The 26,109-nt window shown below is 40.1% G+C and overlaps 2 protein-coding genes across 4 annotated transcripts; both read left to right on the plus strand.

Annotated features, from left to right (window-relative positions):
- Positions 1–1,598: 1,598 nt before the first annotated feature.
- Positions 1,599–15,191, plus strand: dsf (nuclear receptor dissatisfaction). Of its 2 annotated transcripts, none has more exons than XM_017243336.3 (5): positions 1,599–1,674; positions 4,488–4,571; positions 4,628–4,789; positions 12,683–14,058; positions 14,149–15,191. In XM_017243336.3, exons 1-5 carry the CDS (start codon positions 1,644–1,646, stop codon positions 14,632–14,634), a joined length of 2,139 nt encoding a protein of 712 aa, XP_017098825.2. In that variant the 5' UTR covers positions 1,599–1,643; the 3' UTR covers positions 14,635–15,191. The 2 variants fall into 2 exon arrangements, with proteins under 2 accessions (XP_017098825.2, XP_017098826.2); XM_017243337.3 differs by lacking the exon at positions 1,599–1,674 and adding an exon at positions 1,862–2,118.
- A 5,377-nt stretch (positions 15,192–20,568) lies between these two features.
- Positions 20,569–25,938, plus strand: Gpdh1 (Glycerol-3-phosphate dehydrogenase 1). Of its 2 annotated transcripts, none has more exons than XM_017243708.3 (7): positions 20,569–21,043; positions 21,160–21,337; positions 23,169–23,375; positions 23,442–23,814; positions 24,071–24,224; positions 24,282–24,374; positions 25,498–25,938. In XM_017243708.3, exons 1-7 carry the CDS (start codon positions 21,000–21,002, stop codon positions 25,508–25,510), a joined length of 1,062 nt encoding a protein of 353 aa, XP_017099197.1. In that variant the 5' UTR covers positions 20,569–20,999; the 3' UTR covers positions 25,511–25,938. The 2 variants fall into 2 exon arrangements, with proteins under 2 accessions (XP_017099197.1, XP_017099196.1); XM_017243707.3 differs by lacking the exon at positions 25,498–25,938 and adding an exon at positions 24,888–25,233.
- Positions 25,939–26,109: the final 171 nt, after the last annotated feature.

Raw genomic sequence — 26,109 nt, forward strand, 5'->3', positions numbered from 1 at the left:
CCTGGACCTACCGAGCTGCCACTTCGGCCAGTGGGAGCTGGGGAAACGTCATGGCGGAAATGCCAAAAGTAGGAGTACTCCTCCAGGATGCTCTACTTATACTCCAACACATATGAATGCGTTAATACATATGTATGTATATGTATCACTGAATGTTGTATATATACTTGCCACATATGCCATATCCTTTACTAAGTTGCTGTACTTGGTCACTGATGGGGTCCAACAAACTGGCAAAGTTTTCATAACATTTTTCAATATAAAATCCATAGATCCCTTTACAAAGTCTTTTAGCTCCTTCCGACAAACAGTTATTGTTTAAAACAGGATTTTATCTTATCAGTGTTTTAATTTTTGATCTTTAAGGATATATATTTTAAATAATTCCTTGATTAACATAGTCTGAAAGAATGTTTTGAAAGTTTTAATATTTCATCTAAAATCAAATATGTATAAAAGTAAAATTATTATAAAAATTTTATTGTTTATTTTGTTAAGATTTTTTTAATATGATATTATATAATTATTATATAATAATAATTAAAAATTATATAATATTATAAATTCATTTATCCGTTTATTAACAGAACTTTTCTATTACAACAATTTAAAAAATACATTAAAGGAATAAATCTTGTGACGAATAAAACTCCAAATATGGATCTCTAATCTTTAAATCTTTTCCCTAAAAAATACTTATTCACTAATGTAAATATTTATTTAATTTTTTTTATAAAACAAAATCAACTTCTCTCACCTCTCCTGATGAAGCCCCATAATTAATTAAAACGGATCACTTGTACCACCCAGGCTCAATTGACTCCTGCTGCTTGATGTACCCTTCACTGTACCGCCCTTTCGGCAGCTGAGACCTGACTTTAGAACTAATAATCCGACAGCCTACAACCGCCGGCTGCCACCCATCCGCCGAGCAAAAAACAAAAACAAAAAATAAAATGGAGGAAAAAGCGAGAGAAGCCTGCCGGCACTCTGCTGGCGAAGGATATTTGCCGAGCCAAGGAGAGCAAGGAGCAAGGAGCTAACGTGCGAGGGAGATGTCCGGCAACGAGAGCAGGAACGCTGCAGCACATCATACCAATACAAGGATGCTCCTCAGATAGCTTTTCGTCATTCTTGACATTTTGTGGTGAATTGTCGAAAGCCACAGTATATGTACGATGTCAGTGTGCGTGTGGCCTCTGCACGTGTGTGTGTGTGTGAAGGAAAGCAGCAACAACAACAAAAATATAAAAAACAAAAATGGTGGACGGCAGGAAGTACCCTCATTTGCTGTAATCGCATCAGGACGGGACACTGAAAAAAGGGCGTTTTCCGGTTGGTTGCCCGACTCTCCCCCGCGGTCTCCCTCTCGTCGCCATATTCCTAGCTCGCCAGGACTTTCGTGAGAGTGTATCAGTGTATGTATGGTTGTGTGCGTGGGTGGGTGAGTGGATGAGTGGGTGGTTGGGTTTTGGTTGCTTCCGGTCCACTCTCAAGGGATGAAATGTAACGTTTGGTAGCTTTTTGTAAATTTTCGACTTTCGTTTGGTTTCTTTTTTGGTTTTGTTTTCATTCGTTTTCCATTGCTCAGCGCACGCTGTTTTTCATTTTCCCCATTTCGCCTTTTTCGATTGTGGCTTTCCATGGTGAGCCGGCTACGGATGAGGATGAGGGGTAAGGGGATGCATGAGCAGCATGAGGAACGAGGTGGTGGTGGTGGCAAGTGGGCTGGTGGGTGTTGGTTACTGCTTTTGGCTTTGCTCGCCCTCCTGTCAAATTGACTGCAAAAAAGGACCTCTCCTAGGCAGCTTCACTTTCGTAATTGGCGGTCTGTTCGCTGCTGGCTCTGCCAGCCATAGATTCACTCGCCTCATTCGCAGTTGGTCCGTCAGTCCATGCGATCCGCATTTGCATTTCCATCCGCACCAGCATTTTCCAGCGGCACACAATCGCGTCGGCAAATGAAAATTCCCGTTGTTAAAACTACAAGTTAAAGTTTCAAAAATAACTTAAATTAATAACAGAAATACAAGTTTTAGTGAACACTGTGGACTGCAAAGCTTACCAAACTGGATACTTTAGGGTTTAAATATTTCCATCAAAGGAAAATGGGCACAGGTAAAGTGTTTTCGAAATTTTCGTGATTTTGCGTCGGAATTTTCAACCGTCGGCAATTAAAAAATCTTACAAATTGTGTATGAAAGTTTACAAATTTGAATAGTTTGAAAATTAAACAATTCAATTGGATGAACAATTAAAAAAACGGGTGTTTTAACGTTAAAAAAAAGTCCAGATTCAATTTGAAAGACTTTTTAGGTTTTTTTGTTGACTTGAAACTTATTACTGATTATATGAATTTTATTTAAATACAAATGACTGTTACAACAGTTTTAATATCACTTTTAAATATTAAAATTAATTATTTGAAAAGGCCATGGAAAAAAGATCCTTAAAATATGCATAGTTAAAAAAAAAGTTCAACCTATTCATTTAAACTATTTACAACATTGAATTATTGTTCAATCTTAAATATAAATAATGTCTAAATGGATTTCATATTTTAAGATATCAGTTTGAGCTATTATATTAAATATAAATCTTAAATATAAATAATGTCTAAATGGATTTCATATTTTAAGATATCAGTTTGAGCTATTATATTTAATTTGAACTCAAACATTTCTAGATTTTTAGTTATTATAGTTCCAACATCTATACCCGGTACCGGTTGAATATGTGTTCTTATGTAGGGTTTTAATTGAAACAAGGTGAAGAAATATATTCGGGATTATCATCATATCATGTCCTCAGTCTATTTGATAGAGCCATATCGGTCCGCCTGCCCGGATTTCTGTATGAACTATAAACTGTCTTAGAGACTAAGTATAACTTTAGAAATTTTGTACGAATAATTTTGTTTTTGAAGTTTGTTACCCCTGAAACACATAAGCTGCATGCTTAAAAACGTTTTGATTAGGAAAAGTCGAGAAAGAAAGTACAACTTATACAACTTATAAATGTACAACTCTCCTAGGGAATCTGCAAGTTTTTAGAATCTTCTTCCCTTTGGAAACGATTTTTATAGTATTTGTTGAATTCAATTTTCTCTTACCCTTTCCAACATAAATAGAAATTCTGATTTTAGAATTAACTCAATCTGAAAGATCCCACAACGAAATCGTAAAAATCTCACGTTTTGTTCCCATGCCCCTTAAATGACCAGCTTAAAACTCCTTTTGCCTATCAAAACATGACGAAAATTTCCATACCCTCTCAAAAAGCATATTGTAAAGCGTTGATATGATGAAATCATAACCCGCGCACCAAAAACTAACAACAAATGGGGCACAAAGTAAAAAGTGATGGCGTAAATAAACATAAATATGTAAAATCAACAAAATCGCAAAATTTTAAAAATGAAAGGCTGAAAAAGGTCCGTTCCCGAAGGTTTCTGAGGGACTATCCTATCCTGTCCCCTGATGCAACCCCAAAGCGGGCACGCACAGCCACTCGAAAGGTGTTAACACGCAGCGGACAATTGCCGATGTTGCAGGGTGTGAAAATTGGCAACACGCGCCGGCCAAAACCCCGACCCGGGGCCTGAACCCAACCAGCGACAATATGTCAAATGTCACAGAACAAAGGACCACAACAAAGGGACACCGTTTTATTTTGACAAGTGCCGAGTGTTGAACTTAATTTGCGAAGTGTGCCTGTCAAAGGGCTGGCTTCCCGCCATACCCGCCTCCTTGCCGCACATACACGTATTAAATGAATCCTGGAGGCGGGGTGAGTGCCGTTTTCACTTGCTAATCTGCGGCAAACACACTCGAAGTAACGCCACAAAATTGTCCAAATCTTTCGCACGTGACGCTCAGTATTTGCTCAAGTCCACAGGTCCTTAATCCATGGAAGATAGGCCAAACATAAAGCAATTCAAGTCTTTAATTAAGTATTTTTCAAATGTATATCCTCCAATTTGTATAAAATAATATATGGTAATCGAATTATTTCTAAGTCAAAAATAATTCAATATTTGACTTTCTATGAGTAAAGAAAAAAAAGAAATAATATCCGGTACACACGTAACACATTCATATAAAAACATTAAATTATGGCTTAGAAAGAAAAAAATAGTATTGCCTATTTAATAGGGCTTCAAAATCGCATTTGGAATAAGGGCGTTTACATTTTAAAACCAGGGAACTTTGTAAAAATATTTAAAAGCTAATATTTAGAGTTATTCCAATAACTTTTCTCTCTAATAGAGTCTTTTAATTTGTGTAAATATTTTAAAAAGTAAAATGTCTGCGAGACTTGGGAAGTTAATCCAAAAAAAGTTCAAATTGATCTGGCTTTGGATTAGTATTAGAATGGTTTTAAGGTTTTAGATTTAATTTTAAGATTTTAGATCATGTATTTATATAATACATATATATTAAGTTCTTTCACTCTTGTACACATTTATGATTTTCTATTATTTAAAGCGGGCGATCGCCTACTGGATATTCCCTGCAAAGTTTGCGGCGATCGAAGCTCCGGAAAGCACTATGGGATCTACAGTTGTGATGGTGAGCCCTACAGGATTATATGAATTAGCAATGTAAGCTGGACTAATACCTTTCAGGCTGCTCGGGGTTTTTTAAGCGCAGCATCCATCGAAATCGCATTTACACCTGCAAAGCCACCGGTGATCTGAAGGGGCGGTGTCCTGTGGACAAGACTCATCGCAACCAGTGTCGTGCGTGTCGCCTCGCCAAGTGCTTCCAATCGGCCATGAACAAGGATGGTAAGTAGCCTTTCCTGACCTAAGCCTCTTTTTTTCAAAGTCCTTCTTGTCCGACCTGGCCCACAAGTCTTTGTTTTACTTGCCAAATACATTTAATTATGCAGCAAATTAGCTCGTGAAGCCCCGTCTCGCCCACGTCAAGGTTTTTGGGCATAAATTACATTAAACTGGAAAACCAAAAACCCGCGGGCTCCCGCTACTCACTGTCTCCCTGCGACTAGACCCTGGAAAATGCCATTTGAACTTTTGTTGTGTTGTCATTAAGCTGATTATAAATTATGCGAGTCCTCTGCCTAGATCCTGTGGTCGTGCCTCGGAGGCGAAAGTAGCCACGGGGGAAAACTGATTTTTGCAAATGGATTGCCTGGGAATAAGGCAATTGGTGTTTTCCCTTAAAATTTATAAAAACAAATTTTTAAATAGTATTTATGGGGATTTAGTTGAAAATTAAGATTATTGCGTTTATAAACTCAATAAAAAGCTAAAAATATTTTGTCTTGCCTTATGATTAAAACGAAAATCTAAAACTTAGAATATATTTAAAACCAAGAGAAAGAAACTTCATTTTTATTTAATTGAATATAATTCATCTAAGCTGGACTAACAATTGACAGCCATGAGCCATGAGCCGGCAGCCATACCAAATTCGCCACTCAATACAACAATACTAGCTTTAAAGCTCTTAAGCCAAAATTAAATGTAGCATAAAAACACATTATTGCGATGAGCTTGGGTTGTCGACTATATTCCGGAGCCAAGCCCATCTATTCGATTCAATGTTATATTCTGCATTCGGTTGTCAGAAGCTGCCCCTGATGGGTTCACTGCACAGACGATCCGGGATAAAGCCAGGGACAAGAGCGGCGTGAGAATCATTGCAGACTTTCTCGCACGCAAGGCCGACTGTCCTGGCCAATGCTGGGGAGGATGGAGGTTGAGCGGTTAGGAGCTATGGGGTGGAAGCGATTGACAATGTGCATTTAATAGCGGATTACACGCATTATCTGCTCGCTGAAAATGCGGCTAAAATGTATTGACAATCAACTGATGATGCCCAAAAGCCCGAGCTTGTACGTCAGACGTCAGCTGAAGGGCCAACCTTCAACCCAAATGTGGCAGATCAGAAGTTAGTCCTTTCAAGGATGGCTGGTGGTTCTCTAGAAGCTAAAGGGTTTTTGACTATTATGTGCTTAATGCATTTCTTTTATATAATTTTTTTTTTTTAAATAGGGGTGATACTATTTAACAGAATTTCAATTTTAAGACTGAATCTTTAACGATAAAAATGATATAAAACTTAAAACCAAATCAGATTATATTTTTGACTAACCAAAGACACAAATCTCCAAAATTGTTTTCGTATGCTTAACCATAAAAGTTATTCTTCCGGAACCCCTACAAAAAAAGTATTCCAAAAACTTTCAAAAAGCACAACCATAGCAAGGATCTGAGCAAGCTACAAAATGTCCATGTTTCTCACATTCTTTCGCCCAAAAATTTTCTTAGTTTCCCGCTACAAATCCCCATGTTAGGCTGCGTTTTTGGGGGTTTTTGTTGGCTGGTTCCTGTAGATAAACAACAAACACACACAGACACCAAACAATTCACACATCTTCCACAAACAAGTTGCACCCATTCCAAGGGAGTCCCATTTCCTATGGTCCGTTCCGCTTTTCCTCCATAGTACATTGTATAGTATGTAGTCTCCCCAGACAAAATGCTTTTGTTGTTTAGAGCAGAAAGCAAAAAAGCCACAAAAATCGTTCAAGGCACGTTTGTGAAACATTTTTTTTTCTCTTTTTTTTTTTGTAGTTTGTTAGGAAGGGGTCACGCGAGCAGTTAAGTCTTTGGGTATCTTTTCCTAGATTCGAGAACGTCCTGGGGGGTGAAAGGACAAAATGGTTTCTGGTCATGGTTGCCCATTTTAAGTTGGCCTTTTCCGGTTAGGTTTTTCCAGATGCTTTGGTGATTTTTTGGCCACACCAAAAACCTAATAATGTTAATTTGAAAGTGAATTTTAGAACGTTAGAATCCTTTTCGTTTTCCTAAAGTCTTGAAGTTTCTTCTTGGGATTTCCCATTTGAAGACAATCCTCCCTGGCAATATGGCAATATGACAGCAAGAGCTGACCAATGATTTCGCCCCCACTTTTGGCCTGCCAAATAAGTTATTATGGGAAAATATGAGAAACACAACACATTTCGGGTCCGCGCTGTTTGAAACTGCCCTTACCACCAAAGTGCCCGTCTTACGAATGTTGGCTACTTTGTATGCTAATATTCTGGGGTGTAATGGAGAAAAATAACAAAAAAAAAAGACACCAAAAGCTCTTCTAAAAAATTATGTTGCCACTTGTCACATTTAATGGTATTTGCATTTGTATACTCCAAAGTGTCAGGGCATCATCAGCACGCATACTACCCCGACTACCTACCCTAAGCCACCAGGCGATTCTTTACTTTCTTTCGCTTTGCAAATATTTACGCGGCATTTTAAGCGGATTTTTCATTTTGAGTGATTTGTGTCGCTTCTCAAATCCCATTCTTACAAAAAACGTTGTTCAGCTGCTGGGACATGGTGGGGGAAATACATAAAAAAGGGGGCTTGATAATGGTGATACACTTACTCCCCTCAACTGCGTGCGTGATGACCCGAAAAGTGAAGTCTAATGATGCTTATAATGGCCACGGAAAGTATACATAATGTAGATATTAAAAGGCTGGGAAGACAAATTGAAAGATTACATCTGATATTAATATAGATATTTTAAACTAAATTGTTTAAGTGAAACGTTTATAGACTTAATACTAGGATACTAGGATATAGGATAGATAAACGGTGTATACTAGAGTAGAATAAAGTATCTCATTTTTTTGCGAATTTTATTTTTTTGAGATACTTTTGAGAAGCGATCATCCGGAGGGAGTTTTAAAAAATGTATGACGTTTTAATGATGATGGCTTACAAAGATTTAACCTTAAAGTGTTCTTATGGTATGTTCTTTATTTTTTTAAAAAATTATTTAGAAATATTAAAGATGAATGGTCCAAAACTTAATACTTGTATTACATATTGAAATAAAAAAATTTCTTTTTACTATCGATATTACCCCGTAAATAATCATTAAGTTATTGTTTCCTTTTTTTTTTATATTTACATCCCTTAATTTTTGTTCTCTGGACTTAAAATGTATAATGTTCTTTGAAGTCCTTTAGCCGACGGCTGGCAATACCTGCGAAATATGGCCCTGGCCCTATGAGGCCAAAGGCTTCCACCCGTCTGACTCCCATTCTGGGCCAACGAGCTCGTCCGGCGGCTGTTCCTAGTGATTTTAAATCCGCTTTTAATGTTGACACTGACACGTTTGTCACTCACACATACGCCTGTCTGTGTGTGGGTGTGTGGCAAAGAGGTCAAGGGGTGAAAGGGGTGCACGAGGCACAGGGGATGCAGTGTCGATGTCGATGACATGTGCAAGCCAGGCGCATTTACATGTCGCACTGTCCCGGAGAAAGTGTATGCACATATCGTAGTAGGCTATAATGTCAATTAAGTAAAACATGATGCGCCTGTGTCGGTGTTGGTGTGGGTGTTGATACATCAGTATGTGTGTGGCGCCTGCGAACGTGTTCGTGTGGGCGTGTCCCTGCGCCATGGCTTTTTGTGCCCTGCAGTCATGTGTAAATGAAAATGCGTATACGTAATATAAATGCCAGAGAATATGGCGAAGCTCAAAGGCTGCAGCATAAATATCTGAAATATATACAGTCCTTCGAATAAATATATGTATGTATGTTATGTGTATGTATGCATATTCATTAACCTCAGGAAAATCAATACGTTAAAATGTGGTCATGAAATTAGCCGAGTCTGCGCCAAAAAGTCGTCTCCGAAATAGACATAAACAACAACAACAAAATTACCATTGAAACCGATAGGAAACAGACAAGGTGCTGCTTGTATAGCCACTACACTGAGCCGAAAATGGGAGGGCAGGTTGGGAAACCACAGACTGTTGACAAAAGAGCTTAAACGCCCAGAAGTATGCAGCGTGGTACATTCAATTTCAATTTTCTAGTCCTTTTCCATAAGTTTACCGTTGACTGAATCTTGAAAACGTTCTTGTCTTTCCACAACGGCTTGTAGTTGCTGTTTGCATTCAAATTTTCCATATATAATCCTTGCCCAGGTTTGGGGAACGGGTTGCCTTCGTTAAGAGTCTTGTTTATTCGGGGTTTTGTAAACTTTTCTATTTTCCGAAAGCGAGAAAGTTAAAGTTACGACAAATCTTGAGCTGAGTTGATTGGATTGGTGGGGCAATATGGAGTAGACCAAAGTAGTATAGTGAAAAACTATGGTACAATTAGGACCATCGCTGATTGGGCTATGGTCTCACAAAAAAAAGGTCTTATCCAAAAAAAAATTACAAATCTATGCTTGTTGATGCAAAGTCTATGTAAAGGGATTGGTCCAGGGTATTCCGCTTACAAACTGATGACTATTCACCCAGATATAGACATGGCTAGAGGCTCAATAATTCAGGAGAGGTTTATAACTACAAACTTGAAAAATATCTTTGAAACATAAGACTATGATTTTTTAATTTTGAAAACAAATAATGTATATAGACATGGTTAAAAGTCTCATATGAATATGGTAGAATCGAAATTTCTTAGAAAGAATGGTATATGGAAGCGCATCTAAGCCCTTGACTTTTAAGCTCCTTTGCAAATCTAATTTAAAGGATTTACCCATGAACTCCCCATATCCTTTTTTTTTTGTTCATGTATTGACCCCTGGTAAGTCTCATGTGTGGCAAAAAGTTTCAGAGCTCCAAGAGCAAGCCAGAAAAAATTACAACCTACAAATTTAATTAGCAACTCATTATGAGGACCACACCCCTCAACTTAGCGCCTTAGTTTGCCGCAGGAAAGTGGGAAAAACACAAAAGTGTAGCAGAACAAACATATTGACCGATTTGCTGAAGCTAATCAATTAATTATAACGTAGTGGAGGGTAGCGGACCAGGAGTACCGTGAAGGAACAAAAAATGTGTCAAAATACATGCATTCATTTGGAGATGAAGAGCGAACAGAGGTCCAGGCCGCCAAGGGGAAGTGGCCCGAAGGCACACCCGGACAAAGGCAGGAATGTCAGGATGCCAGAATGGGCAAATGGGCAAAAGGAAAAAGCAGCGGAAAAATTAATGATAAGTGGCAGTGGAAGAGCGAGCTGCCTTGCAGCTGGTACGTTCCCACAACGAGGACGCGACGACCACGCCGACTTCACAACAGTTCAGCACGCAAAAATCCCAAATAATGACGATGGTGATCATCATCAGCATCATTTCCGGGGGCAGGACGAAGGAAGCAGGACGTCCATAAGCTGAAAAGCGCAATGCGTGGCCCAGAAATCGAAATAAATAAATCGGTAAACGGTAATAAGCAGCACCCTTGAAATATATGCGGGGCCACTTGGACCGCCACAACAGATAATGTCGTAATAAATATTTACGAAAAAAAGAGATGTATCAAAATGCGATTGTTTGGCAGGCAAATTAAAAGTAAATAAGGCAACGTTCGCAAATTGTTCGAGGGGATAACGTACAGGCCACGGGAACTGAACCTGACACGGGAAATAAAATAAAAAGAAATATAAACCGTGAAATTAGAAAAACACTTGAAGTGATTCGATGTGCTCTGGGGATGATGATCCCATAGAAGGGTGCTACGCCCCGGAAACATACTGGGTTTCGGATGGAATAGGCTTGTACCGAAGTACTTAATAGTCCATAATGACCACACTTCTTGTCAGTGGATAAAAGATTTGAACAGTCACTCATTGTGAAGCAAAATCGGCATAAAATGGTTTCAATTGTGGACGACATTGCCTCTTTATGCTGTTCAATTTTTATCTATACGGAAATTAATTAAGTTTTAGACAGCATTGTAAGCTTTGTGTATAAGTTAAGATAGCTATATTTGGTTTTGGATCTTTGTTTTTGTTAGTATATTAACTAAGTGTCTTACTTAAGGGGTTGTATACAGTAAAGATGTCAAAAAAGGCCTTTTTCAATACTTTTTTGGAAGTTTTTTTTTTTAAGTTTTTTTCGAATTAAACTATTTGGTTTTTTGATTTGAAACTTGGCAGGTACATTATGACAACCTAAAACTACATTCACATATTTTTTAATGCCAAAAATAATTATCGGGAACGTTGATAATGCAGAGGTCCGCAAAAAAAATCTCTTGCGGTAAGCACGATATATGGAGTAAATCACATAAAATGCAAAAACTAAATATATTTCTTAAATATATAAATAATCTAGTGAGATTCCTCGGCGCGCCTTCACTAATGTGTCTATAACTTCGAAAATATTCTTCGGATCCCCTTGAAATGTGTGTATATAAAAAATGGAAAACAAAAATAGATTTTTTGAAAATCCTAACTTTTTATAACCTCTTAAAGTTTACACATGGATTTTTTTTGGACTTCAAACTTCCATGGACTTCACATGAAAGTCAAGGGCACACATTAAAAATTAATATAAAGCCCTATTAGAAAAATTCAAAATAAACTTTGTGGTCTTGAAACTTAAGAAAAATTAATCTTAAAAACTTTCTTCATATTGGCTAGAAAGTAAAGTGCCAGAAAAAAATCTCTAAAATATTTTAAATTTCTCTTAGCATCTAATTTGACATGGCAGCTAATTTTCACACGTTTTCGTGTTTGCCCAAGAAAAGGAAAAGGAGGAATACGGAGTCATAAGCAAAAGGGTTAGCTGGAAGTGCAAGTTTCCCGGGGGGTATTTTCAACTTTTTCACAATTTCCTTTTTTTTCAGTCTTTTGCTTGAACCACAATTTTTAAGCGCCCCTGGAAATTGGGACCCGAAGTTTGTTAAACCCGCAGCATAAAAATTTGATGAGTTTGTCATTTTCTTTAATTGAAATTTGTGATCTTTTGAAAGCTTTGAGACTTTTTCTGGCGAGCTACCGAGCTGCCTGCCGGGCTGCCAAGTTTTTTGCTAGTTGCAAGCCAGGGCCGAAAGTGGCAGCTTGAGGTAAAAGCCCTCAAGTGGCTGCAGTCATTTTACAGGGAGACGCTTTCACATATGCGATTAGCTGGGGATTAAAATGTCACCCCCTTTTGCGCCGTGTCATGCAATCTACAAGATACGCAGCTCCAGCTCCAGCTACAGCTTCAGATACATTTAATTACAAACAAATAAAAGTCATGGCAGCACACACATTCTACACACACCCCCTCCAACAATTCCTCTTCCGGTTCTGCTCGAGGCATATGCAACAGTTCACACGACCGGAACAGTAAGACCTATTTACTACACAGTATCTTTTCAGACTTGTATCTTTGCATCTCTAGCATTTTAATAATCGGTTTAATATGTCCTCCTCGGCAACTCTCTCTTTTCTGACTATTTGCCCAAGCCAACTCGGGGAAAGCCTAACCTTTTGTGCCAAATACACACTTCAAAGCCTTTATGAAAAGTTTCCAAAAAGAAACCGAACCGAACAGAACAGAAGAAAGCCGAAAAAAGAGTATCTTTGAAATTAACTTTGTTTATTTATCTACTTAGAGGCAGATTATCGCAATTACACACTTGAACTGATTTTATGTAAATCAGATTGAGATCCTTTAGGGTGTGATATGTAAATAAAAAAAATAATACCTTAGTGTCTTTTTAAAGAAAAAAGACAATCAGATATTTTTAAAGATAAAAAGATATATCTTTTGTTCCATAATATCTGTTGTTTTAGATGGAAAGGTGTAGGTTTTACAAATATTTTATTCTTTAACTGATATATCTTTTAAATCAATAAAAGAATACATTTTAAGCTTAAAATAAACTTCTACTATTGTATCCCTTTCTTCAGCTGTCCAGCACGAGCGAGGTCCGAGGAAACCAAAGCTGCATCCGCAGCTGCATCACCATCATCATGCCGCGGCCGCTGCTGCGGCTGCCCACCATGCAGCAGCCGCCCACCACCACCACCATCATCACCACCACGCCCATGCCCATGCCGCAGCCGCCCACCATGCTGCCGCTGCTGCCGCGGCTGCTGCCGGACTACACCATCACCATGGCGGCCACCTTCCCGTCTCCCTCGTGACGAATGTCTCGGCCTCTTTCAACTACACGCAGCACATCTCCACGCATCCGCCTCCCCCGCCGACGGCAGCGGGAGCATTCCACCTGGCGACCGGTGGGCAGCAGCAGGCGGGAGCTCCTCTGGGACACCACCATCACGCGGGATCCGGCGGTCAACAACAGCAGCATGCGACGGCCTTCCATCATCCGGGTCATCCGGGGCATGCGTTGACGGCTCCTCATAGTGGCCTGAACAGCGGCGGCAATGGCAGCTCCATATCGAGCAGTGGATCCGGAGCCGGCGGCCCGTCGCTATCCTTCCCCCAGCATCTACTGCATCACAACTTGATTGCCGAGGCGGCCAGCAAGTTGCCTGCCATTACAGCGACGGCCGTAGCCGCCGTGGTGTCTTCCACCAGCACACCCTATGCATCGGCGGGTCAGATGGTGCCCACCGGCAGCAATAACTACTCCTCCCCCTCGCCCAGCAACTCCGTGCAGTCCATCTCTAGCATAGGATCGCGGAGCGGAGGCGGAGACGGGGGCCTGAGCCTGGGCAGCGAAAGTCCGCGCGTGAATGTGGAGACGGAGACCCCCTCGCCCTCTGCCTCTCCACCGCTTAGTGCCGGTAGCATTTCTCCAGCGCCTACGCTTACAGACTCCCACAGCCTGGCAGCTTCTTCCGGATCCCCCCTGCCTCGTCAGACATCGCAGCATAGCCTCAGTGACGCCATAACACCTCCTAGCCATGGTTTACTACGGATCCACAACAATAATAACAGCATCATCAACCACAATAACAACAATAATGGGGAGAATAAGCAGGCCAGCTTTACATCCGGGTCACCCACACCTACAACGCCCACTCCTCCGCCAATCCGAAGCGGGGAGATAGCCTGTCAATCATCGGCAGCAGTGGCATCAGCGTCCAATGGCTTCCTGGAGCTGCTGCTCAGCCCGGACAAGTGCCAGGAGCTGATCCAGTACCAGGTGCAGCACAACACACTCCTCTTCCCGCAGCAGCTGCTCGATTCGAGGCTGCTCTCCTGGGAGATGCTGCAGGAAACGACGGCGCGTCTGCTATTTATGGCGGTGCGCTGGGTGAAGTGCCTCATGCCCTTTCAGACGCTCTCCAAGAACGACCAGCACTTGCTGCTTCAGGTAAGGAAATCGTACTATAGAATATAGCTTTTAGATCCTTAAATGTTACCATTTTAATTTCTAATGAAAATCCTTTTTTTTTGGGTATAGGAGTCCTGGAAGGAGCTATTCCTGCTCAACCTGGCGCAGTGGACAATTCCTTTGGACCTCACTCCTATTCTGGAGTCGCCTCTCATCCGGGAGAGGGTGCTGCAGGACGAGGCCACGCAGACGGAGATGAAGACCATCCAGGAGATCCTGTGCCGCTTCCGCCAGATCACGCCCGACGGCAGCGAGGTGGGCTGCATGAAGGCCATCGCCCTGTTTGCTCCGGAAACAGCCGGATTGTGCGACGTCCAACCCGTTGAGATGCTGCAGGACCAGGCGCAATGCATCCTATCCGACCATGTGCGCCTGCGCTACCCCCGCCAGGCCACCCGCTTCGGGCGGCTCCTGCTCCTACTGCCCTCGCTGCGCACCATCCGGGCGGCCACCATTGAGGCGCTGTTCTTCAAGGAGACCATTGGAAACGTGCCGATCGCCCGCCTGCTGCGCGACATGTACACCATGGAGCCTCCGGCCCAGGTGGAGAAGTGAACCGGTCTCGGCAGGCCCGGCTTTGCAATGTAATCAAAATCGATTTAGTAGCACTTAGGCGGCCAACAGTTCTGTCACTTGCAAAAATATTCATATTCCGAGCGCGACCTAAAAAAACGTAAAAACAGTTTTGATTCGACGGGGAGGGCGCTGAAAAAGTTGTGGAAATGAACTAATTCGCTGCGGCAATAGACGCAGCTGCGACAATTCGCAGGGGCCATGTAAAGGATATATATGTAAGGCCACGCCCCTGCATTGGAGCCACGGCAGCCGCCGCCCACACGCCTCCTCTGGCCACACACAGGACTACGGTTCGCGGCCTCGCTTGCTTTTACTTTCGTACCATTTTCTAACACTCTATATCCTTATTTTATTTCATCTTTTACCAATTTTTTTTTCGCTTGCCTGTGTGGTCCGCTTTATTTATCTTTCATTCGACGTTTTGTCGTCGTTTTTCTAAAAATTGATCATGTTATTTCAGCCTGGCAAGGACCTGGCAGGGCATCCATCATCCATTTTAGCTCCACCTTGCCCCATTCCATCTCTAAAAACGCCTGACTGGCACACCATCCCCTTCCTGCGAATCCAAACCAATAGCTTTTTCGCAGACATTTTCACCTTTTTCGCGTTTTGGCTTTGAAATCCATTCAGGATAGTTCCGTAAAGCTTTACCATTATCCATAGTCATAATCTAGTCTAAATGACATTAATAAATTATAATTTAAGAATATGCTATTTGCTTCAAAATAAAAAACTCGTTCTGAAAAAAAAAAACTAAATTAATAGTGTGTTTTTATTTTTTTTTAAATGTAATAAAGTAAGTATACATTTATATTTAAATATGAATATAATAATATTTTTAAATAAAACACGTATGGAATGATTATGACCTTAAATGAAAAAAGTACCATTTCAATCCTTAAGTCTGGTATTTCTTTACAAATGTTTCTTTTTTCCAATTTCCCCACCTGTGCCCTCGTGGTTTATTTTGTCGATTTAGCGATACATTCCGAATATCCTTTTTAGAAATCGTGAAAATGAAAAGACAACTTTGCCGCAGGACAAACGACTACATTTTTGTTTCATATTTTTCTCCACTGTTACCTTTGTGTCTTTAGTTTTTTTTCTGGGTGTTTTGGTTGGAACAGATATATTTTAAATGCATGTGTACTTAAATACTATTACATGAAAATATTTTTATAGGTTTATGCACCTAGAAAAAACGAAATGTATAAAAATGGTATTTACTTCAAAAACAAATAGGTTTAATATGGGTTTTTGCAAGATTTTTCTCAACTTTGGAAACATATATTAATATTATTAGTTTGAAGTTCGAAGGAAAAGTCGAAAAAGGACTTATAAAAGTGCCAACCAGTAAAAGCTACTTGATTATTTTACGATGATGGCTTATCCCGAAAACTGTCCCCGAATTTTATCTTGTTAGTCTCCCATTTTAGGAGATTAAGCTTCATGAATTAATATTTTATCATAATTGGAATCTCTTTATAAAATGGGATACCTGTATTTTTTAAAACACTAAGCTGAAAGTAATTTTAAATAATTTTTTTTAAGAGCTTTCGATTTTTTTTTTTTAAACCTGGATGTCTCTTCAATGGTGGTTAGTCCTTTCGCGATTGAGAACTGAAAATTATAAATAAATTTAAGATATGAAAGCTTAGAACATAAAGGATTAAACGGTTGAAGATAATCAAATATATCAGATAAAAGACTTCGGAGGAAGTAAGATACTTTCTCCGCTGGTCTCCTACTGTAAAATATATAATTTTAATATATTTGTGTGAATTAATAAAAATAATTTATGTGCGTCAACAAATAATGAATTTATTCATGAAGCATAGTAAGAATTTTAATTGTCATAATGGATCTTGAATATTTTTTCTTTTATTTGTTGAACTTAATAAACCCGCCAACCTTAACAAGCCAAAGTAAATGAAGTTAATGGAAGAAGCCCCACAAAAAATATACGAGTAAATACTATGTTTGAAGCAATTAAAACAATTAAGACCTCGACACTTTTTGCCAAAAACAAATACGCTTGGGAAAAATGAGGCGTCGAAAAAAAAGCAGATGAAAAAGAATTACAGGACGAAAGTGCCAAAACACTTTACATGGCAAAGAAAACGGCAAATAAAAATGTAAATCATAAAAACAGAAATGAAAATAAAAATCCTCAATTTGTATGCTTTCGCATAGTCCGAAAACGCTTAAGCATTGTCCTGGCAAGGACCTCTCGAAGCGGTGAAGCTGGGGAGTGAGATGTCATAAATTGTACGAGTACAACGACTATATCGGATGCCGAATGGGAATCGCCTTGACAGAGAACATGTGCGGAATACGTCTATTATTGATGCTCAGCGCCTGAAAATCTCGTCCTGTCATCAAAGGACCGATTCAATTGTCTGAGACAAATGTCTTTGGCAAAAGGTAAGGAGTGAAGTCTTATTTTGCATATGCAAACGCCTTGGGCGGCGACCATCAGAGGGACAGCCGCACAGACCGCTTGGACATGTATACATTACCCTTTTATTTCATCTTTCTGTTTCTGTCCCTCTGACCCCCACCCACCCATTGCATCCCCACCCCCTGTGGCAGAAGCAGGGGGAAAAGTTTTATCACTTCTTTTCACACTTTTCCAGCCATTGCTGGCCATGGGCAATACATCTTGGGCCACAAAACACAAAATCGTCTTAAGTATTTTGTGTGGTTTAAATAAAGTAAAAATAATAATGAAAAATAAAAACCACTGTCCAGCTGTCCTTGTGTGTATAACTGTGACTGTATGTGTGGGTGTGTGGGTCTGAAAAAGGATAAGCGCGCTACATCCGCTTAGAGTTGTCTTCTTTTAGTCTTGCCATACCCTTTTTATTAAGGACATATTTCCCAGAATATTATTTTTGTTCATTGAGAGATTGAGTATCAAAGAATTGGTATCTAACACAGGGTTTATTTTAACTTTTAATCAAAATATCTATTATTTAAACAGGTTTTTTACTTAATATTTAAATGTCTTTAAGATAAAACATTTAGATAGTTTACATAGATTGTGAGAAAAAAACTTATATCTATTAGGGTTTATATTTACAAAAATGAGATAGGATTTTGCTATGGATCCTTGATGGCACCCTTTCTATAAATCTGTGTTAAACTTGGAAACTATATATAAACCTTTAAAGAAATTAACATAAACCCCAAAACATCATTGGTGTTAATTGATTAAATTTGCATAAATAGGCAGAAATAGATTATGTAATCCTGAGATTATTTGAAGATAGGATACGGATATTAAGTGTAAGCCACAACATCTTCTAGAATCGCTACACTTATACTATGTAGTACCCATATTTATTCGAAAATAAATAAAGATCATCCAGTAGTCTGTTAATCCTTCAACTCCTTGACTGTTTTTTCTTCTTTATATTTCTTCGTTTTTTGGGTCTCGTTACTGCGTACATGATTTTATTTTTGATGCTGCTACATTTTTTATTTTTTATGTACTATTATTCTATGCCCAAGTCCGGAGTGTCCATCATTGTTTTTTTATAGGCAGATTGGTCTTCAAATAGCCCGGTATGGAGTAGGACAGAAAAAGGGTTAATTCCCCATACCACTCACAACCACAACATCGCCGACATGGCCATCAACAATGAGCAGTTTATCGTCAGCATGACATGCGAATTAGCCAAGGATAAAAAGGTGGGCTGCATATTGAATATAGGGATTGGGTGGGGGATGTGTGGATATGGGATAACCGATGTATGATATGTGATATGGGTTCTACATTTGGGCGTGACTCAATCTCCACGCAATCTTGATGATGTGAATTGTGGCACTTGTCAATGCAATGTGTTGCGTGGGTTGCCATAGGACGGAATAGAATTTGTAACTGCATGGGAATGTCGAGCTTGTGCAGAGCAATTTCGAATACGTCCAGTCGGGCATGTGAATGCAAAATGATTCCAAAAAGACAAATTGCTGTGACGGGACACACAAATAATAATTTCGCGCAAAAGGGCCATGGAGACTGTCGAACGCAGTTATGGAAAAGCAATCAAATGTCAAGCGGTTATGGTTTTATATTTTTTCTGCAATCATTTATTAGTTTTACGTTTTCTAACAGATAAAATCTATTACATATTCACTAATAAATTGTTCTCGAAGACATATCTTGAAAAAACGACGATAACCACTTAAGTAGGCAACAGAAAATGTCAACCATCTTAAAAACAGGATTGGAAAGCAATAATTGCATGTTGAAAGCCACAACTAAAGATTTTTAAAAAATCTAAAAATTATTATTATTATATTATATTATCAATAATTTAAAATATAATTTGAAAATATCTATGCAACTCGCCTCAATTCTGAACAGAGAACATCGGGAGATTGGTTGCCCTAACTGAATGCTGCAGAAATGTTGCAAGTACTAGAGTCCAAAAACCATGGCCTCATCGCCGTCCCCGTACACATGCAATCCTCCGCCTAGCATTGACCCATGGAGGAGGTTAATCATGCAGCGATGTTACGCGCTAATACCTTCATGTGAGCTGGACCACGTGCTTTCCTCACGTTCGTTGCGTGTCTAACTCTGTTTGCCACCGTTGTATGTACTACTGGTAGGTGGGCGTGGGTGTGCACCATAAAGGCTGAGTGGTTGGGTGGTTGAGTGGTTGGTTGAGCGGTTTGGCGTGGCTGTGCTCGGGGTGGCTTTAATTCCATTGCACCATCCGAGGCAATCTCCTGGTGGCTGTTGTTGCTTTTTCTGTTGCTGCTGTGCACCCGTAAAATTGATTGCGGCGAAAGCTGGAAAGTTGCACGTTATGCTCGTGGCCTGACTTGGTATCTCTGGTCTGGTGTGTTTCCGGCTGCTGCGCCTTGGCCCGAGTGTGTGGGTGGTCATGGACATGTGGCATTGCCTGCTTCCATGAAATATTGTGATCTGGTATAGGTTTAGTTGTTTCAAGCTATAATAAAATGGACGTCCATAGTAATCTTGTGTCGTGTATTTTTATCTTTCTTAAACTTACTTAAGATGAACTCTTCTATGATATTATGATGTATTATAGGTAGTATAAGGCACTATAATTCATTAATAAAAGTTGAAATTACGAAATAAAAAATCTTTAATCAAACGCATCGTCATTAGGTTTTAAAAAACATTGTATTGTTTAAAAGTTTCCGTTAATATCGATATATAGCCCCACAGCTATATTAATTAAAAAAAAAATGTTTTCCTGGTTTATTACAATGCATTCATGTATAAAACCTTAACATGTTTATGATCACATACGCATATGTAATATTTTAAAGTGTTTACAGAGTCTAGCAGATCGAAAGCTTTGGATACCATTTTCAGACAACGACAACGGCGACCGACCTTCCTGCGGTTAGATGGGATAGAGCCACATCCTCGATGCGTCCGATCTTCATGGATGAAACGGCCAGACCACGCAAAGCGGACTGGGCACAGGGGCTAGGGATTTTGGCCTTGTAAGCTTCCAACAGGCACAAGTGAAACGGGCGATGGTCTCGCGTCCAGACATCCGTAACATGGATGAAGGTGTTGTTGAAGTGGGGCTTCTACTCCCCGTCTTAAGTGGGGCTTCTACCGACTTCTTCCTTTTGAACTTTAGCCTTCCTGGATGTCACGAAAATAGGGCTAACGTAGCTGTCAAATTACTAGCAATGCTTTACCACAAGGTAAAGTTATAGTTAGTTGTAGTTAAGGGCGACAATTACCAATAATCGAGCTAAACCAACCCAGTGTCGGGAGGAACCAATAAATAATTTTAAATTGGCGCCAACTATTAGAGATGGTATGTTTACCAGTGTTACCCCATGAAAGTTAACCATCACTTGTCTCCTTTTGACAGTTGTTGCATTTTCCAACACTAACTTGAAACCAGGGAGGATTCCCGTTGCCAATAATTAATCTTCGTTGATTGGAGCTCTTTAATTATAAATTAATAGATTATCCAAGACTTTGGGATGGCAAGGAATCCACAAGAACGAATCAAAAACCAATACAGGACAGCGATGTGAAGGAATCTGCCCTTTCGCCCCAAACAAACGGCTCTCTCGCATTCACGAAGACGCACGAAGGGTGCCCTCTCTTCTCAGCCACACGAAGCCCCAACTTTTTCTTGTTGTTCAATGTTTCGCTTATATTAACATGTGGGGAATGGAAAGAATCATTTAGTCGCCGTGGCTCCAACGTGTCAGTAGTTTCACATTTTAATCGTCCGGTCGCGAAGTAGCACCTCGAGCGCCCAAGAAGAAGCAGCAACTGCAGCAGTAACTACGACAGCAACAACAATATCAACAGAAACCACATTAAAGCGGACGGAATGGCGGAAAAAGTAAATGTGTGCATTGTTGGCTCCGGCAACTGGTGAGTGCATTTAATCTGCCACTTGGCGATGCAATTATTATATAAGAATCGCCATACGGCACTGCTGGGTTACTTCGCGACCTAACACTCCCACCTCTCCGTCTATGAATCTCCAGGGGTTCGGCCATCGCCAAGATTGTGGGCGCCAACGCAGCGGCGCTGCCCGAGTTCGAGGAGCGGGTGACCATGTTCGTCTACGAGGAGCTGATCGACGGCAAGAAGCTGACGGAGATAATCAACGAGACGCACGAGAACGTCAAGTACCTGAAAGGTCACAAGCTGCCCCCGAATGTGGTAAGTGGTGGGGCAGGTCCTTCCTGCGTCAGCAGTAAAGAATGCACCTCGTGCCCTAGAGAGTTTTCCCTAGAGAGATAACCAACCCAATTCCCATGAGCAGCCCAATGTTGTGGTGTGTAATTTCAGTCATTCACGTTTTTGCCACCTTATGTAACAGCTGGGTATGTGTCGGTTCTGACGGATTAACAACAGCCTGGCTGGTGCCTTACATAAAAGGCCTTTGCCTTGATCTTGACCGTGCAGCGCCAAATTATCTAATCAGGCGAGTGCACGTCTATTTATACTCTCCTGTCCTCTCGCGCCTCTCCGTGTGCCACTGGCACTGCCTCGGGCTGTTGTTTTGGCCCACTGCATTTTTCAGGGACGGCAACAACAAACGGTTTCACCTTCGGTTGGCTGCCAAACGTCGCTCTTACAACCTGCTCTCTTTCTCTCTGTTTGTGTTTCTCTTAAGTATTGGGCCCCAGTGCCTTTGGCGTAGGTCAAGGCCGGCTTGAGTTTCCGTATCCCAATCGCCCCCACTCCCTTATCCATGAAGCCGATTCCCCGCTTGGATTATCCGTTTGTGCGGTTAAATTGCGTCAATATTGTATTAGGAAATAATTTGAGCAGCCGATAAGCAGGCGATCCACTTCAAATGGGTGTATTCCTACATATGTATGTGCTCCACAAACCACTCGAGCCGTCCTATTTACTGATTATAGATAACCCAAACGTTTTGCTGTTCGTTCGTACGTCGGGCGATAAAATCCATCCCCGTAGCATCACACTGTCCCTGGGCGAGCTAGCCCCAAAGCAAATAGCCACTTCCAAGTGTTACCCGCTTGCTTAGGAAAACTTTCCGAACAACACACACACCCATGCCGTATAAATATGTATTACAATCATGCGTTAACAGCATGAATTGATAAAAGCGAAAAAACAAAAACACACCAAAATATCGGCGAGACTTTCCATGCTATAGAATGGGTCTATACATATCACTCACCCGCATCTATAGATATGCGGTATATTCGTGTATTTTGGCAAACGTTTGGTGGCCTTAAGGTGGCTGCGGGGAAAACAACAAATTAGTCTGTATAGCCAAAAAAAAACAAAGATCGGGATCAATGTCAAAAATGCAACAAGAATGCAAAATAAGTTAATGAGCTGGCAGAAAATAAAATAAAAAGCACGCAGTTTCTATTACTCGGGGCGTTTCGATTAGCACACTTTTGTTGACTTGCTAACTAAACAAAATTAAGCTACAATAAATCATCAGTGATATACTTTGTTTTTTTGTTTTCGCTAAAAATAGGAAGATACAGATATTCGCTTAGAGTTCCATAATCATTTTATAAAACCTGTTGCAAATGCCAAGTGGATTGTTATTCCAAGATAAAGGCCAACGACTACTGAACTTTACACCTTTAAAGCAACTTTGTACGCTCCAAAGTTTTTTTTTTATATGTTTCCCAAGTGTTGGCGTATTCGCAACACCCCCAAAAAGGGTACAATTATAAATATTTTGAACACACATCAACCTATAAACATGTTTATGTAAGAAAACAGGTTAGCAGTGCCAGCAAGGCGATATGCGGAAAGACTTAATCGTATCAAGCTCGGACGATCGATCGAGCCCCACACTTTATACAGTCTAGACATTTGAGAGACGCGCCTCCAAAAATTAAAATCGGAACACGAGCCGGAAAAATGATTTCCTCGTTCGTTCTGCAGTTCCCTTCATTCAACCTTCAGTATGCTTATCAGAGTTGCTAGCTTATTATTTTTGTATTCTTATCACAAAGCAATTACTCAAGTCTCTTTTATTGCCCCCTCTCCGCTACAGGTGGCTGTGCCCGACCTGGTTGAGGCTGCCAAGAACGCTGACATCCTGATCTTTGTGGTGCCCCACCAGTTCATTCCCAACTTCTGCAAACAGCTGCTCGGCAAGATCAAGCCCAATGCCATCGCCATATCCCTGATCAAGGGCTTCGACAAGGCCGAGGGTGGCGGCATTGATCTGATTTCGCATATTATCACGCGACACCTCAAGGTAAGTGGCCCTCGAAAAGGTGACCCGGTCGCAAATGGTAACACCCACGTGATTCACTCACTCCAGATCCCATGCGCCGTGCTGATGGGCGCCAATCTGGCCAACGAAGTGGCTGAGGGCAATTTCTGCGAGACAACCATCGGCTGCACGGACAAGAAGTACGGCAAGGTGCTCCGCGACCTCTTCCAGGCTAATCACTTCCGCGTGGTCGTCGTCGACGATGCCGACGCCGTGGAGGTGTGTGGTGCCCTCAAGAACATCGTCGCCTGCGGTGCGGGCTTCGTCGATGGTCTGAAGCTGGGCGACAACACCAAGGCAGCTGTGATCCGGTTGGGTCTCATGGAAATGATCCGTTTCGTCGATGTCTTCTATCCTGGCAGCAAGCTGTCCACCTTCTTCGAGAGCTGCGGTGTTGCGGATCTGATCACGACATGTTACGGTGAGTAGGGGCTGGAGGTAGTATAATGAGTCATGGCTGGAGAACTTTAAGCACGTACAGGTGCACTAACAAGAGGGCTATTAGTTTTACTCAAATACTGCATTTGATAGGTTATCGTTCTGTGTACAATCGCCGTTGGGGTTTAATGACATTATAGCCTCTCTAAATGCCAAGCCAACTAACTATATCAGATGTTTTTATTTGTTAAGCTGCTCTGTGAATAAACAATAAAAATTATACTTCTAATCTGCGATAGGTGGCCGCAATCGTCGGGTATCTGAGGCCTTTGTCACCTCCGGAAAAACTATTGAGGAGCTGGAGAAGGAAATGCTGAATGGCCAGAAGCTGCAGGGCCCACCCACTGCCGAGGAGGTTAACTACATGCTGAAGAACAAGGGTCTGGAGGACAAGTAAGCTTTAACATAATCACCTAATACTAAATATTTAAAATACCATCCATTTTTCAGATTTCCTCTGTTCACGGCTATCCACAAAATTTGCACAAATCAGCTCAAGCCTAATGATTTAATCGATTGCATACGCAATCACCCTGAGCATATGTAAGTCACTCGTTTTGCGTTTGTAATGCTTCTTTTGTGCCCGTTTATCCTGCCTCCTTCTAATCCCGACTTCCTGAACTCCTGAATATCCCTCGAAAACGAACCTGCTCTGTATGCTCACCGTATACTTTTTGAATTAATAATAGACTCTTAAGTTGCTTTACTTTTAAGTTTATCCTTTCCTAAACTTTAGTTATGGCACCTTCTGTTTCTGTTATTTTATTATTTTGGAATGTTTGTTTTATATAATAATTTTAATACCAAACTCTCGTTACTAAACTAAGCTTTATTTTTAAAATAAAAACAAAAACAGCTGAATAATAAAGCAAAACGAAATTCAAAATTTCCTTGTATACAAAAAAAATGAAAAAAAGTATATCTTTTCGAAATCATCATATCGTATCGGGCCATTCACAAACCCATGTTATTCAGCCATTTCAATATTCTCCATTCTGTTCTTCATCCATGACATGTATTTGTTTTCTTATTTTCTTTCTATATTATTTTTCATAGGGATACGTCCATCATGCCGTCGCCAAAACTCTAAACTGTGTTACACCCAAACCAGATCAGTCAAATGTATATTGTAAATACTAAATCTACTCGCAAGATCAAGTCAAGACAAGTCATCTACTTCACCACTCATATACAACCGGCCTATATAGAAAGATACCCTATATAGGCACCAATTCAATCGAGTCGCTTTCCATGTCAGCTGCAACACTTGCATTTCTTTAATACTTTTTTTTATTTACCACTGTTTTCATTATAATATCTTCTCGATAATTGTGTAAATTGTGTTTATGTGTTAGACAAAACGAAGAACCAAATAAAAGTGTCATATTTATTAAAATGATAATTCGATTTGTTGAAAATAAATAATGAATATACATTATTTTGTATATTAACAAATTAAAAGCGTTCTTCAATTGGCATTCCAACAAAATTGGCACCACAGATTGGCGGACCAGTACGTATCAAAATTCCAAGCTTAATTATTTGTCAATATTTCAGTTGTTTTCAGGCACGGTTGTGTTTTTATAACAAATGTTTCAAAAGTTACAACAAACAAACTATTTTATTGTATTATTTTTGCTAATGCACTTTGTATTTTATTTCGCAGGCAAAATTTGTAAAATCCCAAAGACAAGAACAAACGTTTTTTTAACATTTTTATGCACCAAAGAGCGAAAACGTATTTTTCAGCACAAATCCAACTTTATAAAATTTGGGGGACTTGCAGGTCCCGTAACTACCCAGCTACAAAGATCTTTCATAGGTTGTTTTTAGTTTACTTTTTTGTTTAGTCCAAGGCATATCCAACGATCCACGAGAGATAACTAACAAGAAACACCAAAGTCTGCTTTAATTTTATAAAAATGCGCGAGTACCTAAAAGATGTTGATATTGTCATTTTGTGGCCAAGAGTATTACAGGCAGGAATCGAATGGAAAATGGATCGAACTCCGACAAGAACATAGTCTAATTTTAACCGGATTGCGTAGATATTAGAATTTTAATAATAACAAGTGTTGCAATAAAAGCTGAGTAGTTAAATAAATAACGTTGTTTTTGAATATTTGGAAACCAAATTTGGAAAATATATAGGTATTTTGGTAAGATAATGTATATAAAAAAACGATTTTTTTTATGATTCAACAATGACAATTTTGAATGACACTTTCGTATGTCGCTGCTGATCAGAAAATTATATATTGTTTTTAAAAAAATTTAA

Source organism: Drosophila bipectinata, chromosome 2L, assembly GCF_030179905.1.
Source record: "Drosophila bipectinata strain 14024-0381.07 chromosome 2L, DbipHiC1v2, whole genome shotgun sequence".
Taxonomy (NCBI): Eukaryota; Metazoa; Arthropoda; class Insecta; order Diptera; family Drosophilidae; genus Drosophila; species Drosophila bipectinata.

Coding starts and splice junctions, on each gene's coding strand:
- Gpdh1 (XM_017243707.3), top strand. CDS start 21,000: ATGGCGGAAAAAGTAAATGTGTGCATTGTTGGCTCCGGCAACTG. Junction 23,376..23,441: donor TTATCACGCGACACCTCAAG/GTAAGTGGCCCT, acceptor CACTCACTCCAG/ATCCCATGCGCCGTGCTGAT. Junction 23,815..24,070: donor TCTGATCACGACATGTTACG/GTGAGTAGGGGC, acceptor AATCTGCGATAG/GTGGCCGCAATCGTCGGGTA.
- dsf (XM_017243336.3), top strand. CDS start 1,644: ATGGTGAGCCGGCTACGGATGAGGATGAGGG. Junction 4,790..12,682: donor ATCGGCCATGAACAAGGATG/GTAAGTAGCCTT, acceptor CCCTTTCTTCAG/CTGTCCAGCACGAGCGAGGT. Junction 14,059..14,148: donor ACCAGCACTTGCTGCTTCAG/GTAAGGAAATCG, acceptor TTTTGGGTATAG/GAGTCCTGGAAGGAGCTATT.